At 41.5% G+C, this 18,612-nt stretch overlaps 1 protein-coding gene across 1 annotated transcript in view; it reads right to left on the reverse strand.

The window, feature by feature from the left end:
- Window positions 1-18,612, reverse strand: part of T265_14114 (hypothetical protein) — a gene marked incomplete at both ends in the record, with an annotated part of 74,771 nt that overhangs the window by 31,640 nt on the left and 24,519 nt on the right. The window contains 6 exons of the mRNA XM_009172105.1: window positions 888-1,050; window positions 2,257-2,408; window positions 5,335-5,515; window positions 6,042-6,187; window positions 6,748-6,895; window positions 10,206-10,508. Coding sequence (XP_009170369.1) covers window positions 888-1,050; window positions 2,257-2,408; window positions 5,335-5,515; window positions 6,042-6,187; window positions 6,748-6,895; window positions 10,206-10,508 — 1,093 coding nt within the window. The remainder of the gene's footprint in view (window positions 1-887; window positions 1,051-2,256; window positions 2,409-5,334; window positions 5,516-6,041; window positions 6,188-6,747; window positions 6,896-10,205; window positions 10,509-18,612) is intronic.

An 18,612-nucleotide genomic window follows, 5' to 3' on the forward strand; every position in this document is an offset into this window, starting at 1 on the left:
CATTCTTGTTCCATATGGAGTCTAACTAATCTCGTTGCACACTGTTTTTATTTTCAAGCACTCCAACTAATTACGCATCTCACTCTGTTTGCCTCAGTTCTACTTTTGGTGTACTAATGGAAATCAGGTTCCTCATACACGCGAGCCAGACACAAGGGCTCTGGAATTCCGTACCGTCACACACAAACAAATCAAACGGAGAGACAGCGTTAGAAAAACGAAAATGTTTTTAATTGCTGTAGTGTCAGAAAAGACCGACCGGTTGTCGGTTAGAAATTGAGATACGGAGTCTACTTTGTCGGAAGAGCAGAATGCAGGTGGTCGTCCGCTTCCATGTATGAGATGCCAAATGAAATTCGTGCTCCGATCTCTGGTTCCGAAACGAACGCATCTTGTGTGACTAGATTTAACAGTGGGTTTAAGTCAAAAGTCTCTATTCGAAAATCAGAACATTAAACTCCCATTGAACACATGCCAATGTTTGCATCACTACTGTGAGAATTTTGGCCAGCTGTACCAGTTCATGTGCAGAGAACGCATTCTGAATTAGGATAGTTTTACTGTTGGGCATAGAGGGATAAAACCGGTCGTCGAAGTCACGAGGAAATCCTGAGAATGTTCACTTTATCTGCTGTTCCCAACAATGCAGCAGGCAAACTAGAAAAATCACTTAATCAAAAATTTACCCATGAAAACAAAAAAATGAAGAGTTGTACAAACCTAAATCAGTTCAAAAGTGAAGGAAAGGCATTTGGTCTAGAGCTCTCCATTTAGCCCATGTTAAATTCGTCCAATAGCGGTCAAGGATTACGTGAAGGAATCTCACAAAACGTCCCTCAGTGTGAACAATTTAAAATGTAGATAAGAATGTGAGATGTAGAACTCACTCGATTCTTGGGGCGGGGTTCGACATTTGATCAGCGAAAAACGAATTGGCAGGGGACTGATCAGAATAGTAACGAAGTTCGGCATCATCGTTAATCTTGACAACATAAGGTTGGGACTTCTTTAGTCGAGGGGAAAAGTCCGCGCGTGTAGGCGTGTACAGTGCTGAGTGGATGAAGGAGGTCAAATAAGAAAATGCTCAAAGTCCTGCTTTTTTGTTGTCGACAATTTTGTGGACAACATCGGCAAGTCAATTCCACCAAACTTACTTTTGAATGATGATGATGATGATGACGTGATCTCGTTACTGTGCTATTTCAACCCAATCAATACACTGGTGGACGCCTCAAACGTTGAAAAATATGAAGACAGATCTCAACAATCGACAGCTGATTACTTAAAATTGGAGATGTTGAATTCGACCCACTTCGGAAAACAGGAAATCGAATGCATGTTTCATGAGAACTACAAGGTTTTGTCTGTTTAATTAGATAACATTTGAGACATTGTACACAAAGACAAGATGCACCTATATCACACCGGACTGAAACTGAGTGTAAAAGGGTTTTCACAAAGATAAAGAGTTCTGACGTTGTTCTGGTCTTCGAAAAGGGATGTGTATACCTGCCTACATAGAGAGTGGTTGGTTGCCGACTTGTTAACTTGGCTGGACCAGGCGGTTTGACTGAAAACGTTTCATTGCCAATCGGAGTGAGGTCGCCAGTGCGTTGCTAGGAAGCACAGTATATCTACAAACATTCTCCTCAACAATACGGATTATGAAGTGATTATCTCCGTGATTATCTCCACTTCTCGACACACAAATTTGGATAACTAAGCACTTCACTCTTCATCGAAATTAAACAAAAAGTAGACGAACGGCTACCAGCCGGTCTCAGGAGGCCATGGCAAAGGTGGAATACCGTTGTGAAGGGAGAAATATGTTCTACAAAACGGCGAAGACACTAATTCGGAGTGAACCGAAACTTTATGGAGTGTCGACTTCGGCCACCATTCTGATCTGTAAATCGCTATCAAAAATGAGATACATTACTAAATGCCAAGCACACACACACAAACGTCCTAACATTGTAACTATAGCCTGGCGCCAATTGCCCTGCTAGTGACCAGATATCTGGGTCAGAACCAAGCAAACGTTTGCACGAGCTGCAATAAAACAGGCTTACCCAAAAAGGCATAGAGCAATATAACAGAGCGGTGAATTCAACATCAGACAACACACACCGCTAACCAGAGTTTAGCCACAGGTGTACACCAACCCATATTCAAATACGATTGGAATGGATTGGAAGGAAAGCCATAGCTTATGCTGAAGAAGAAAATTTCAGCATTTCTACTCGTGCTACTTACTTGCCATTTCCACTTGAAAGAGGAACACGTATTTATCCGGTGAATTGTACGAGCTGATCTCACATGTATAGTAGTTTACGTGATGTATATCAAAGTTCGTGATGACCAGTTTGGAATCCATATCCACCAGTTTCGTGTCACGTATAGAGGTACTGAGAGATGTAAGAGAAAATATGAGGGAATATCGAGGCAACAAACGATCAATTTGCTCATCCCTTATTCACTCATCGTTAGTCACTACATAAAAAGTGAAGTATTGATGATCGCCTAACTTATCACACAGAACATTGGAAAACCGTTCGTTCCTAATACCCCGACACTTGTCGTGAACTGAATTACAAAGCATCACATTATCGTTAGCGGAAAACGGCACGCTGACAAGCCAGTTGGCGTCAAATAGCTCTGGGTCAGTTCGTAAATCATTGTACCGTCAGCTGTTCTCTGTCGGGACCCTGGAGTCAGTCGCATAGTGTATCAGTGGAAATCAATATCACATCGATCGATCGATCGTCAAACTGGCGTGACTGGTAGAAGGTCCGTCACGAACACACGGGCACCTAAGCGTATATGAATAGACAAGTAACTAAGTAAATTAGTGAACTTTTCCAAATAGTTTGACATTGCCTACAGCTCTGCATTAGTGGATGCGTGTGATTCGGACGGTTTATATAAGAAGAATTTTGAACAACAAACTATGTTTTGCCACCACACCTAAATTGGTAGTCGCTCGGTCGTAAATAACTTACTGCATTGGAAACATGTAAATAGCAGGGAGATGAGGCGTTGCGCTTATCCGTTTCAGGCATGTCGGCATAATCGCCATGTCAAACAGCTAGTGATGTCTTATAACCTGACGCGGTGGACGCTTGTGTTCACTTTGGCAAGCACAAACTAATTCAAATTATTACTTTTCGGCGATTATTGATGTACTTGTTGAGCCGAAGATCCTGTTTGCAAACAAAACAGAATATCTGTCCGAGAATTCTCTCGATGGTAATATCGTACTCGCTTTAAGGTGCTGAGAAAACTCGGAAAGCTATCATGGAGAATTCAACCACACGGATAAAACCAAGCAATAATATTGGATTCCATGTTTCGAACACCGGAAACACTTCTACCATATAACTTACTTTCATTTGATTATTCCTACTTCTGTCGGCTAACATCTAAATTGATGGCCGTCACAGGGACGAAATCACTCACTGTATGCGGCAGGGGCAGTGCTGAAACCTGGACCCGTGTCAAGAAGGGTATACTGGACAGAACTAATCATAAGACTGAAGGAAATCCTTTGGCAAACGACTAACCAATATGTATGTATTTAGAATATGTAAGTGATATACTCCTTTATAATTCAACATAATATTAGGGGTGGCTCATAAGGATTAAGAATGAATCCCTCGTTTATGCCATTTCCTAACTGGCTGTGTTGCACAAAAGCCGCCTAATGTGTCAGTCAACGGGATGCTCGGGATATCGGAATGTTTTATCAATACAAAACCAATTAGTAATCAATAATTCCATAGCCCAAAGTTGCAGAATTTTTCTGGATTTCTTCAGTTCTATTCTCTTAGTTCCATCACCATTCCTTGCAAAGCTACACATTTGTTTCTTAACACAGAAAGCATGATGATGGGAAGTGCATAGTCAACAGCATTAATCATAAATAGTCAGTTTTCCTTCTTATTTTTATAATTTTGGATGGCACAGAATTAATCGATTGCTCTGACAAAATATAAAACTGTCACCCTGAACAAATAAACCATGGACTCAACGTAACCGTACGCTTTTTGTTTCTATGGTGTTGACGGAACATGCGTTGCCCACCAAAGAATCGGTGGCTATTTCATAAGAATTGCAGCTGCCACGTCGTCGATTTATTCGTGGCGGTCTAATTGTTAGCCAATCTAAACCCGAGAACGCAGTGGGCTAAATGCAAACGTCTGGGTGTCACTCAACAGGAACCAATGTCAGCAACCGTAACTCAGTTCGAGGAAAATCAACTCACGAGGTATCCCTCTAGTGGGAAATGGTACACACGATGTGAAACTACCTTTAAAAACTACAAAACTTTTATGTATTATGAAGAAAAGCAACCCATTTTGCATAGAAATACCCCAACCAGTGTGCATAAACCTCTAAATTTCAGAGGGAAACAACAGAACGGCAGCGAATGGCCCTAATAATAGACGCATTTTGAAATACCAAATAAACACAACGTCCGATTAGTCCTACATAACCAGGTTCCACCTCAAAGTATTAAGGTTCAGTAAAAAAGCTAGATTGTTTACTCCCAAATGAAGCAACAATTCAAAACCCTGTGTGGTAATGATGTGAAATTCCTACTTCCTGATTAATCGATTCGGGAAACATTTTCTTCGGACAAATGGGCTAATGGAGAAAAACGGTCTTACACCGCTGTTGTGTGGACAGCTTACTTTACATTTTTCTGAAAACGAATCATTAATACGACATAAGTTTTCGTGTTCAGTGATGTTGGAACTACGCGGAAGAGTTTCTTCCATTGCTTTCGACGTTCTGTCCCCTACTTGAGGTTTCGACTATCCACTGTGTTACTCAAACAAAATATCCCAACATTGCAAATCAAATCGAATTCCGCTTTCTAAGTTACACAATATTGGGCCTATTACTCAGCAACATGCACACAGAATTTTAATGTCATGAGTTGAGAGGATCGGACATGCCATGTAGGCTAAAATGATCTTTCACATTTTCACAGAAAATGATTTTGAACGAAATCACCTTTTCTCCAGTAATTTGCATCAGAAATCAATCTAATTGGTGGCAACGGGGTACTCAAATGAATACAGTGGCATAGCGAGCAATTTTCTGAAAGACTCTTGCTTGTGCACGGTATCTAATATATTTCGTGTTTGTCAAAGAGATTATTGACTTTCAAAGATGTCACCAAAGAGTATCCTCCTCTACGATAAAACAACCTAGCATTGTAGCAAGTGCGAATGTTTCGGAAATAATGAAATGCCAGAATGTATACTGAGTCGAAAGTTGCCTCAAATATCTGGAAAGGAGCTGTGCCAGATGAAGCCGGAAACTCACATTGACTGTTGCTGTTCTCCTAACCTTGGCATATAGCCCCAAACCGTTATGGGAGGGATTCCATCGACCGGTCTGTGAGCACCAATCTTTGGGCATATCAGCTCCACCGATCGTCCCCGCATGACAAATTTACTAAAGTCTTCGTGTACTAGGGTTGTGACCAGCTGTGGTGGACTGGCATCTACAGAAAACAGGAAACGCGGGAAATAAATAGCGGACACCAAAATTCACAGGAAATTTGAGTCAAACATTATCGTGGTTCATTGATTGGTTGAAGAAATCAGTGGTAAGCAAATGAACAGCAAACATAAAAACAGTTATCCTTCGTTCAAAAATTATTCATTGTCGACTCTTACTTTTTTCAGTGTATCCGGAAGAAATTACCCACTATTTAGAGAACAGCAGAGCTTGTCTATGTTAACTTTTAAAGGAAACGGAATCAACGTACTTAATTTTGAAACTCCACTTTATGGATACAGAAAACAAGGTATCAAAGAATACCAAGAAATTTAGTTGAACTTTATTGTTTAGGGTTCAGTGGCTCCAAGTCTATATCGCTAGATCATAATCAGAGGTCAAAATGAAGTTCAAAGTCGTTTCATTCTCTACCAAAATCATTACTAAGTTACGGCCATGTTACATGAATTCCGGTCGACAAACCATTGCATTCTGAATACGCTTCTTTTGTTGCATTCCTCAGGACTTACCGTTGAATTGTATAACGAACGGCGGTCGACTATCCAACTTCCCGGCCGCGTGTACTGCCCGGCAGTGGTAGCTTCCGATGTGTTCCACACCCAAGACGGCAATATGCAGGTTACCGTTCTGGCGAACTTCCGTGTTCGGTAAACGTCTGAAGATCGACGGAAATTATGTTAGTTTGGCTTCTTTCAGAAATGTCGAGTAGTTAGTGACTTGAAAAACACTGGCACAGATGAAATAAGTTGTAGCTGTAAAGCATCTAAGAACAAGATTATGGTCAAACAGGTAAGCTGATTATTTACTGTCAAAACACCCTAAACCCTTACGGAGATTTCGACAAAAGTGTAAGTGGGAAAAACCTAGGCAACGAAATTTCGATTGTGCCTATTTGGGTTCCAAAGATAAACTTACATAAGCAGTGACAAATTTGACCACATTTTGCACGTTCTATGGGAGTTAAGCTTTCCCGCAGTTTACAATCAGATCAATTATTCCGATAAACCAACGGTCACTCAACTCGTTCAGGTAATCGAAACGTTAGGGGGACATGATAAATCTCACGGGAGCGCTATGCCTATGTAGCCTGTAAACGGATTGCTGGGTAGACACAAAAAACGACAGGTTCACAGTCTCACAAAATCGGAGGGGGAAGAAATAGGGGTCTGTGACCAAATTCATCTACACTCATCATCGGGAAGTTGAGAAACTCACGCGTTGCCGTTGTGATACCATTTGATATTGAATGGACTGAGTGGAGGATTTGCGCTTGCATGACACGCAAACTCCAATTCCTGTCCCAGCTGTATATCTTCATACCGAGTGGGCCTGACTAGTCGAACTTGAACATCCGGTTCCATCCCTAAAGTAACGGAAATGTACGAAGGATGTGTGAAGGTTTTCGAGTCATGGGTACTTCCAGAAGAGAAACATGTAAAGAAGAATAATTAAGATAATTATTCAGCACCTTTTTGTTGCGAAAGCGCTGCAAAGCGCAACCACAAAATAGTCTTGAAGTGGATCAAAACGAAATCTTGTGAACTCTCAGCGAAGACAGCTATGTTCCACCTAAATTTTTGTATCCTAGATTTCATGAATTCACGCCGATTCAGGTTTTCGAATAATGAATTAAACCTTACCTCAGGTCACACGGTTTGTGCCAGAAGCAGTTTAACTTTGCTAAAGGCAAACTAGGGCAGTGACCAAATCAGTGTGGAGATGCTAGGCTGGCCCCGTCAACATCTATTTACCCTACAGACTGGTCACTGCATACCTTGTCACGCAGATTGAAAGAAATTAAACGTGTACGTGTGTCGACTGGTCAGTACGACGGTTTACTTATCTGTCCTGTGACAATCTGTGATGATAAGGAGTAGTTTCAGATGTGACGACTGTTCGGAGATGTCTGCCTCAAACTGACCGTCTGGAAATGCATGTGTCTCACCGATCATCCCAGCACAACTTGCACTTGGTTCGATGCTTTTACCATTGTTCTGTTCGATTTTATCACATCTTGCTTGTTTTACCGCCAAACTTACTGTGCATGACAGAAGAAAGTAAGTTGCGCGAATGCACAGATGAAGCCAGTGGAGTTAATTTACGTCAAATGTAGGGGCTGAAAACGAGACTTTGATTAGGTAGCACAGTTGGGGAAATTAGGCTGGTTCAATGATTTGGTCCAGTTCTAGGCCCAACAAACCCGCATATACGATTTTGGGAAAGTGCACATGACGTTTGGTAATAAATGTGTACAATACCGGCACCAATAGTTTACCTAACCATTTTGACAATGAATTGCTACAACTACGAGTGTACATAAATTACGATTCTTCACGTACATCCCGGTCATCATTTTAAACTTTAGACACATCTGTTTGTTCGAATATGAGTGTCCATCTCTCCTAACTGTCTCACTTATCCAAAAAACGGGGGTGCTATTGGCTCTGAATTTTATCAGAAGCCACTGAGTACATCATGTCAAAATGCTGTAAGATTTCGCGCAAAAATAATGCAGTGTAAACTCTGCGATCCCCACCTTAATATCAAAGGGTTTTTCGGGTTCGGAGCTGAACCAGATACAGAAACTGGTACGCCGTGGTAAAATGACCATGGAGGCTATTACTAGCGCGATCGGCATTTGACCATGTGGTTGCTACCGCCAGCTTAAGCGCCCATCGGGTGATCGATTCGACACTGCTCCCACTGTGGTTGTGTTGAAGCTAGCTTATCCATAGTCTAATTGTCTTTTTTGCTGTTATTGCTAGGCTTTTCAGGTTCATGGTCTGTGGATTCAACGTTGCAACTTGACGTTAGCGCAGTGATGAAATGAACTGAACAATCTGCAAGCCGATGATGCCGGAACGACAGACGATTTTCGAACGACACCGGAGCACAGGCAACGCAACACAAAATCCCAGACTGTTGTAGAGTCTAATCTGCCTCTTTTTTCATGACTGCATACTTCTGCAGTAATACTCCAATGAAATGCATGTAAGGGCTTTTCGGACTTTTATTACTTGGTCGACTTCTTTGTACGGAAGAAGCACTTGTGGACTATCTTCAGGTGCGCGGCAAATAATATAAGCCTCGTTATTTTGTTTTTTATGGTGGTTTCTAATTTTTGACAAAAATCATGAGAACATTGAACCCTTGATCAAGATCTTGAATACCAATCCGCTAGGAGTTGCCTTCAGGTCGAAATACAAATCAACAAACCTATTCTAGATTTTCGCATTAGTGAGTTGTAGCACAATTCATAAGTAAATGAATTATGCTCCAGGGGAGCATTTTTTAAAACAGTTTTTCAGTGCCGATTGGGTTTTTCTCGCCCAGCTAAACTTCGCAACAGCCTGTCAGTGCTCCTGGCCGCATAATGCTATTCGAGTGGGAGATCTGGTCTGACAGACAAACGTAGCAGGTGTGAGTTGCTCTGTCGAAAGATCCGTGCATGGGCCGGCATTACCTATGACCTTCAAGACTATTGGAGGTAACTTTCTGTATAGTTCACTTGTGCAACGTTCTGACATGATCGTTCAGTTGCCTTTGTGCGACTGATCGCTAATCTGTGGACTAGCACTTTTGATTGGCACTCTTTTGAACCCCACCGTCAGTTCATATTCCTATAGAGGTTATTTCAGATGATCCACATGTAGTCTAGCGGCAAAGTACCGACTTTGGTGCTTTCGGGATGGCCAGGTTTGATTGTACTTTAGATGGTGGTTGGCACACAATTCAAAAACTTGCACAATGCGTTCCTTATCTCTTTCTCTCTTCAACAAATACTCTCCAGATTGTTGTCTCGATTTTGATGGGGTTACTGCACCCGAGCTCAGTAATCAATCTAGATACACAATAAAAAAAATTCAAAAGTGGTATAATAATGTTCAGCATTTTTACCATTTCATGTCGCCTAGGTTGATCGAACCAAAATGTTCGAACTAAGTAGTTTTGAGTGGAGGCTTCTTCGTAAATAAGAGCCCAAAGTTCGGTTCTGATGTGGGATAGTGGAACATAAGGACTAGAAACGGACATTTTCACTTCTCAGCAATACGGATGGTACGCGCAAGGCGTTAAATTTTTTCTGGGACTCGGGCTCTGGTCAAAATACATGCTCTCATTGATCGAACTGTTTAGCACGGTGGAGTTGTTAAACGGTTTTCAACCGAATTCCATCCATAGAGTCCATCTGCTGACCTTCACTTAGTTTGACTCACGTTTCGAATTTCGCCAGGCATCTGACTACTTCTGAACAGTCGGCTAATTTCCATAGATAACCCCAGTCCTCAAGCTTAGTTATCGACCTATGAGCTTAAGGTTGCTTCATGTGATAACTGTGGAGAAATTGATTCATCCTGGAAAAGGAGGACACTGTGTGCTTTTCCTCAATTTTGTGATCTAATTGTTGTAGTTTACAATAGCTCAGTTTCAGCCACACAGTTTATAATCCAGATTAGTGAGTAAATTGATTCAGGCTATCTTTGTCTGAGTTGAACCTCTGAAAGCGTCATAAGGTACAATCTCGCTTGGGACTGTACTCTACGTTAGATGATGCCGAGACCAAAGCAACTGATAACTAGAGTATACGCAGATAATTTTGATGAGTGATGTTCTCCTACATCAAGCACACATCGTTTATCCGGAATAGGAGAGATAAATGCGAAGTGAGAACTCACAATAAATGTTGACCTTGGCCTCCTGGCTAGCTGTGGTAAATGTCGAAGATCGATTCAGCGCTTGACACTGATATGTTCCAGGGTCGAGATCGCGATCCGCGTGAAGTATTTGCAAATTACTGTCTACCTCCAGTGTACGCCGTCCGTTTTCCTTCTCCGTGTCAACACGATCCCCATTGTGTAACCACGAGTAATAAATATCTTTGGATGGGGTAACTGCACATCGCAGTCTGAGAGGTTGTCCTTCTTCGACATCTTGATCATTTGGATTTACGGTAAAATAAAATCCATCACTAGATGCACCTGGAATTGCAATAGGAATTTGCGGAATAGTTCTCAGTCGTCGTCTAGAGCATTTACTGGTACAAAAAAATCACACATCTGAGCTGATTGTTGTACAAAGTAACCATTAGACTAAACCTAATCTTATAACAGGGTCTCATAAATTATCACAGCAAAGCTGGATTGTAAGACCTGGTTAAAACGAAGGGATGAAATCACCAGATCATCCGATTTCGTTCAGAGTAAGTCAGCGAAGAACTTTCAAGTAAGGTTGATTGCAGCAAGAACCGAACTTCAAGCACAGAAATGTGTTGAACACCGCGCCAGTCTACAGCTGACTTTGGGAATTTCATAAATTCCTGCTTATTATGAGTTCGTAGTATTCTCAAAAGCTCTTCTAGATAAAGAGTAAAAGGCTGTTTGATATGAAAAATGCTTAGTTAAATATTTATGTTGCGAAGTGAAATACACAGTTATTTCAATCGCGTGGGTTATATGTTCCACTAATATCTCAAAATATTTAGAAGGGATGGCGTGTAAAAAAACTGCACCGAATGAATGCCAAGATGGATGGATGTAAAGGGGAGAAAAGCTTGCATACACGCAGACCAAACTGTATTCAGGTAAAAATCTCGCTGTTCCTACTTCGAGGCAGTTAGAATCGGTGTGCAACTGAACGACAAAAGGAAATTTTCTTCGCGCGGAACCTTAACCGCCTGTCGAATAAAAGGATGCAAAGTGACCACGCTGGTGCCCGAAACTTTAGCCACTCAACAGCGATTATTTTGTGTGGAAATAACATAGCAGAACATAGGTAGCGCGACTGCAAAAATGTGCCTTTTATCTACTGCTATTACTTAGAATCTCGTCCGTCTTATGACCTCTGTAGTGACATATTGTCCAATGCTAATGTATGGTTGCAGACGGCATTGGCATAGGTCAGGCTATTCAGAGTAAAGCATCCGCTCAGTCTGGCATCAAACGTGAGGCTCCAGCATTAACTCTGTTTCTGTTCTCCCCACGGCCTACATGATAAGGGACGAAAACAAGTGGTCCTGTATGATCCCGAAGCTGGTAACCAACACAGTACATCAAGTGATAACCAGGAGAAACCTTGGTATGCTGCTCACTGAATAAAATACATTTTAGTGAGCGCGATACACTAGTCATAAGGTTGCTGAAAATTCTTCAACCGCCAACGACTGGTTTTGCACATCGTGGGGCTCATCAGGTGGGCGCGCTCCCAAATTTTTCGTCAACCTAATGTTCTAATGGAGCCTAAATTGCACGAAATCAGCGAAATACACTCATTTGCATACCAATTTGATTCTAACAGGAGACTCACCTGGAACCCAGCTGAATCTCCCGTTTATGGTGTTTTTCAACTGGATTCTAGTTGAGTCTCCCATCAAAACCAAATTGGTATGCAAACGAGTGTATTTCGCTAATTTTATTGAGCAATTCGTTCAGGGTCTAATCCAGGCACATGTATCGCAGCCACAAGGATCGCGTAGCAATCAGTCCCTTTCGCTTTTCAAGGCGAAACGCCCCAACTTGCCGGTTCAGAGATCATGACGATAAAATTAATCCATACAGACACATGACCAGTGCAATCCTGTTTTTTGACGGCTTTTCGGTCGATTCTCTGAGGTGGATCCAAACCAAAGAAGACGAATGAATTCCTACCTGCACCGATCGGAAATATGATAACATATGCACGAAGGCGATATGGCAGCAAAAATTGGAATATATTGATCTTGAAGCAAATAGTTAGGGCAATGCGAAGCTTGCAGATTTGGTGACTAACTAAATTATTCTTGAATAAACTCAGACTCCATTATTAGTCCATAATGTTTCTGATGTTATCAAACGCACTCAGTCTGGGAACCACTACACAATTACCAGTACTCTGCGATTTTGCTTTGTTTACCTGCTTGACTTACGCCGGCTATATAAGTTTAGGATATGTAAGCAGCTGAAGACTAAACACATTGTAGCATATTCAACAGTCGAAATGGTTCTAAGTGCGCACTTCGGAGTTCTAATGCATTAACCCTGATTGCAACATCATACGTTTTTGACCATCCAGAAGTCAAATAAGGTGCCAATGGACCAAAAGTCCCAGAATCTTATAATTCACCCAAAATCAAGTTCTGGACTTTTTAAAAATAGCTTTCAGCTTTTACAATGAAATTTTCTAGCCCAGTTGCCCTCAACTGGCCATCATTTTCTGATGTCCTGCACTTATCTAAGGAGACTGAAGAACATCTTCCATTGAAATTATTGACATTCCACCTCCAAACTTCTGGACTTGCTAACAACCATCTGAGTTTTGTAAAAACGAAGCTTTCAATACACGTTCCCAAAATTAATTCTACCGGGATTGGTTTTTGGAATGAAATGAAATGAAATATTAGATCCACCAAAATATTCTTCACAAATGAAACATGTGTACTGTCGTTCTGCATAACAAGGTAAACTACACTTAACTAAGGGTCCAAAGTTAACCTTACAGCGACAAGCCCCGCAGGTCGATTAGCGATAAATCAAACGGTCTTTTAAATGAGCAACTCTGATGTACTAACTTTAGCCCAAAAGTCAGTGCATGTTAAAACTATTCAAAATAGCAGTTAAAATACAATAATACAAATACAACATTACAAAAATGAGTGGAAATATGTTTGATAGTTTTAGGCACTATTGAAGCAACTTAACTGAATATAAAAACAGCGGTTGGGCATAACGAGCAAGTAACACTTTTGGCCCTTGCGTATTTGTTATTCATCATTAAGGGTAAACAGTTCGTGCATGAGGACACCAGCAGTGAGATTAAGACCTTGAATACGGACAAGACTATGGTGGTGCTGGTTTCAGTCATCTACACTACTGGTAGCCAGCACACTCACAAACACAAAGGGCGTCGAAGTTGTTTGGTCAGTCCACAGTCATCGAGGTGTGCAGCCGCCAGGAATTCGGATAGAATAGGGCGCCTTCTTTGTTCATTATAGTCCCTGTTGCCCTCCCCCCCACCTCGCCCGTATGAACAAATGCGTGCTGGCTTTCATGTCCGGTTGGTGACATTTTGTGAATTCTAACGAGCCGCTTCGTAAAAAAAAACAATTCTACAAATGTGGATGCTTGGCAAATGGTATGACAGTGGACTGTGAATATTAGTGTCTGTGTACAAATGCTACTCCTATTTGTCTAGCAATCGCACTCGATTAATCACACTTCTACTATGAGTCTGTGGAACTAAGTTATCGGTTGTGTGTGGTTAGAAAATAGGAAAGGGAGTGCAAGCTAATCAAAAAGATGCGGGCAATGCTCTTCACCAATCTCGAAGCATGATCTTAAAATGTCATAAATCCTTCCTTTACAGAGGCATGGTTAAATCTACACGATGGAAACAAACATTTAATTGATATAAATAATTCCGGAATCCCAAACGATAGGCCTGGTACGAATACCAGCGATATAGCTTTGCTGAATAGTACACGCTTATTTATTTAGTACTTATTCTTTCTCTGCATTATACGGTTAGAGGCAGTAGCTTGGTAGTCTGAACCTGGTGTCGCCAATTCGGATCATATTGTAATCCAGATATTTATACAGAAAACGGTACGACACAAAGAAAAGTGAGTATCTTTCAGTGCTACCCAGAAGGTCGATGAAAGATGGATCACCACCGGTTTTATCTATCCTGTTGCTTATCAGGTAGGACAAGCCAAGCTGAAATTGAACCATACATCGGTCAGTTTTTCAGCTCAAAAACTATGCATCGGGATGCAGTGATTCCAGTCACTGCACAAAATATCTGTAAGTTGCAGTGAGCCCCTACTTGCAAATTAAATGGACGTTGACAGTTTCACGGAGATTTGGAGAGTGAACCTACTTCAGGAAAGGAGAAGGGATCCGTTAGTGGGCTGTCCGGAGTATCACGCGGAGGAATCCACATGGATCTCTTGTACATCACTTCAACTGAACTGTATGCCGGTTGTGGAGGTTAGGACTTTTATAAACTAGAGATCCAAGTAGAATTCAGCTCTCCTGATGAACACCAAGTCAAATTACAGAGGAGTGATTATCATTCTTGCCAACTCTGCGAAATTTTCTGATGCGAAAATGATTCCTATTTTGACAGTTGGTAGTAGTGGTAGAGACAAGTATAACTAAAGTATTATTGACAAGTTCTCGATCCCTCGGTATTAACAAGACCCCAGTACACCGTATACTTTTATAGGAAATGCTTTGCCATGTGCCCATAAACTGGCCGATTACATGCTCTTTGAGAGTAAAAAGGTACCCGTAAGTGAAAGTGCCACCGATTATTCTTGTCTCTCAAGATGGGAAATTCATAATCCTTCGGAATATATTGGTACAATCCTCATATCCTCGCCCTCATCGTGGACAGTATCATACGAACATTGGTTACTGGTGCATGCCATGTACAGTAGGGATTAGCAGACGAGGTGGAAGTGGATAGGACAGGTGATAATAAAGAAGCATTGAGGACGCCAGCACATCGTTGTACGCGGCTGGCCAGGAGCTCAGATCGATGTTACTAAGCCAACGGGAGTATAAGAAACTTCACCACGAAGTACCACGTGGCCTGCATGACAAAGTACAAATTTTATATGGCGACTTGCCACACCTCTCTCCCACTAGATAATTCAGGGTTTATCTAACAATGGTCCTCATTCCAGAGATGCAGCCACCAAGACAAATTTTATTTCTGTACCTTTACAGTTCTTCGGTACAAGTTAAATTATGAATGAAAATCAATTGATCCGAGCATGCCGTCTAACTTTAGTCAATCTTAAGTTGCATCTGCATATTTAAATGGAAATGTATCTTTGGTATCAATGAGTACTCAGACATAATCACACAGTCAACTCAACTCTGGCAGCCGTATGAATGTGGTGCCAGCAAAAATCTAGCTACAAGTATCAAAGAGATGGGCCACTTGTACGTATTATCTCAATATCCTTCGGTGTGCCTGTTCTCTTTTAAGGTCAGACGTGTACTATCACTTTCTTTTACTCAACTATAAAGAGCTGTTCGGAAAAGTTTCGCCTGACCACCAAATTCAAACTCCTCTACCACTGACAAGTATACTGAGATGAAATTGTACGCGAAGGTTTTGAACCTTATAGCCATCGGGAGGATAGACAGGGTAATTGGGTCACCCTAAGGCTTTGATGGACAAACGGGGTGACAGATTATTCGGCGCGCCTTAAATAATCTTGCAAAGATGGATGCTACGCATATGAAAGACTCAAAAGTTAGTAAAGTGTAAGGTCTTCGAAGGGGTCAGAACCTGAAGTAGTTAAACACCACGTCAAATGGTCCACTATCCGGGGAGAGGGAGGATTTAACCGGAAACGTCAGGGGAAGATAATCGACACCCTGGCAATTACAAAAAGGCTTCAAAAACACATGTTTGGATGCAGGCTTTGGTGCAGTGGTCATCAACTTTCCAGGAGGGAAGAGAAGAGAATTCATTGAGACACCTCATTAATCAGCAAGTTATTTGAAAATCTGTCGGTCAGTCTCAACGTACTGCTTGCGATCAGCAAGGTAGTTATACAGGAAAGAGAGGTAGATGATTGTTGAAAACGGCTAAGGTCTACCGATTAACAATTCCTTTTTACAGTTACTGCATTTGCACCGCATGTGTAGTAGCCATGTTTGTAATTACACTTTTCTGTGGTAATGCTAACCGTAAAGTTAATAAGAAATACATCACTCTCTTTAGTGCCAGTCAATTAAATTAATTCTTTTATTCCTCCAGTTGCTGGGAGTACAACAGAACTAGAAAGATGTTAATTTTTCTCGGGATGAAAGAACCAACCAGTTGGTTTTATTTTCTGTCCCAAAATCTAGAACAATAGATCGAACAGCACGGCAGCAACTGAAGGAGTTTATCACACACGCCTACTTCCCCATAAAAGGGTACGTGGGGATAAAGTGTCATTTGTTGAAACCAACTTATTTCATTTGACATTTAACATTCAACAATTTCCACTCAAAAACATCGCTTCAAAACGGCGGCGACAGTGGAGCGCACGTGGCCAAATACACGCGCTTTTTCTTCGTTTCGTTAGACGCTTTGTTGAATTCCGCAGCTAGCTTAGTTCTCATTCATCACCGCGCTAGTGGTAACGACGCCCGGCGCAGGGTGACCGGCCGACGTACGTAGAAAAAAGAAACGGAATCGATCACTGGCCCTGTTCGCACGCCAGAACGTTAATCATGCAGTGAATGCGCGGAAGACAGGCGCACACGAGTGCAGGAAGTCGGTACTCGACGTGACCTATGTTTGCGGGCGGTGTTTTCGGCAAGAAGGGTTTTTTAGATAAGTATTTTCTGTCAAACGAGGGTTACCTTACAAATTGCAGCACAAGCGACTGGTAGAAAAAATAACGCATATAGGCAGAGCCATGTTATACCAAGTTTCAAACCGTACGTCATTCTGTTTGCGTGGCTGTTTGTGTCATTGGTCCCGTAATTGAAAGGCTGAAACAAAGTTGTCAGTGAATTAACCAAGTGGAGTGTGAGACCCAATTGGAGTGTTTCATTAAGATGTCAGGTGGACTACCTACAACAAAACTACTGAGTGGGGTGCTGCTCAAATTGGGCAAACATTAACTATGTGAACTCTTATTTGGCCTTATTCGGGTTTTCGGCATCACTGAGGCGGCTTCTCTTAACGGTTGTCTTCCGGTGCCAAAATGAAAAATAAATTAGGCTTACGATGCCAAGGTTTGCTCATGCTATGTTACCTTGTTAATGACCTCACGGACAGTCGACATCAAGATGTATCCAGTGCCTATGTTTAGCTCTACGGATGAAATCAGGTAGCTCAGTTTTATGAGCGACCAAAACTGTTGGTATTTAGCAGTGAACCAAAGCCTCTCGCGAACGCATTAACTATATGGTTTTGAAATTAATTGCTTTTCTCATATTTTTTCAATCTTTGCTGATATGTCCATGAACTTTGGGTCAATTGTATGCTAAAAGGAATGGTTTTTTGTCAGCAATAAAGCCGACCAGCCACCCAATAAAGTGATTGCAGTATGACACCTTTCTAACAATTTTCTGGGACCTTTTCGTGCCCAAAAGTCGCTAACTTACAGTTGATACAATCCTGCATAAAGCAAACACTAACGTTTAATCTACTTTAAGACAGATGCATCATCTGTCTGACGAATCTCCATTAACTTCGCTTCTTTAAAGACCAAATATTTGCTCAGGATAATTTGAAGGTAGACATTAGATCACACCGTTGTTTCGTATGCTACACAAAACGACACGAGTTTTATGATGACATGTCGCGAGTGATAGAACACACATCTTAAGTAAATACCTCTAGCTGTGGATTGACCTTGACCTATGATAGTATTGGTACAATTTCAGAGTAAGAAAAAATCAACTACTTCATTGTTTTGGTGCTCAAGCAGTTTCATTTGAATGATAGATGTGAATCTACTACCCCTTTTTCCACGTTACTGAGGTGAACAGATCAATTACTCCGGAGGTAAAAGTAATTGGCTCCCAACATGCGTTGGCTTAAGAACAACAAACTTGCGGTGATGAACTATGGATGGACGGAAAATCGATGCATTCACTAGAACGAAAGCTTGGAGACCATTTTGTGGCATCTCAGAGGGATGTGTTCGAAAGGAACACCACGGCACTGAAGGATATCTCATTTCTGGCAGAGCACACGATTACCGCCGGCTGGATTAGGCTTCAAACTCTTATTGAATCGGAAAAAAACATACTAAATACGACAGAGGGGTCGACCAAACCACCTTGTTTTCAGTGAAAAATTCTCCAGTTATGAAGGGCCTGTCATACAACTAGCATGATTAACAAAAAATATACAGACTCGTTTCCATAACAGCTAAATTGTATCAGTTCATCTGGGAAAACTAAAACACACTGAGTGAGTGAATGACCGCGATGCGCAAGCCGCATTGAACTGATTGGCGATCACCGACAGGCGACAGATTTTGTGCACATTCATTGAGCTGAAGTCGGTGGTTCTTGGGTTTCGCGTTCAACCTGTTATGCGAATCTGAACATTTTTCCATGCCAAAAGTAACGAAACTTGATGTTCTGG

The sequence above is a fragment of the Opisthorchis viverrini genome (assembly GCF_000715545.1).
Source record: "Opisthorchis viverrini unplaced genomic scaffold opera_v5_146, whole genome shotgun sequence".
Taxonomy (NCBI): Eukaryota; Metazoa; Platyhelminthes; class Trematoda; order Opisthorchiida; family Opisthorchiidae; genus Opisthorchis; species Opisthorchis viverrini.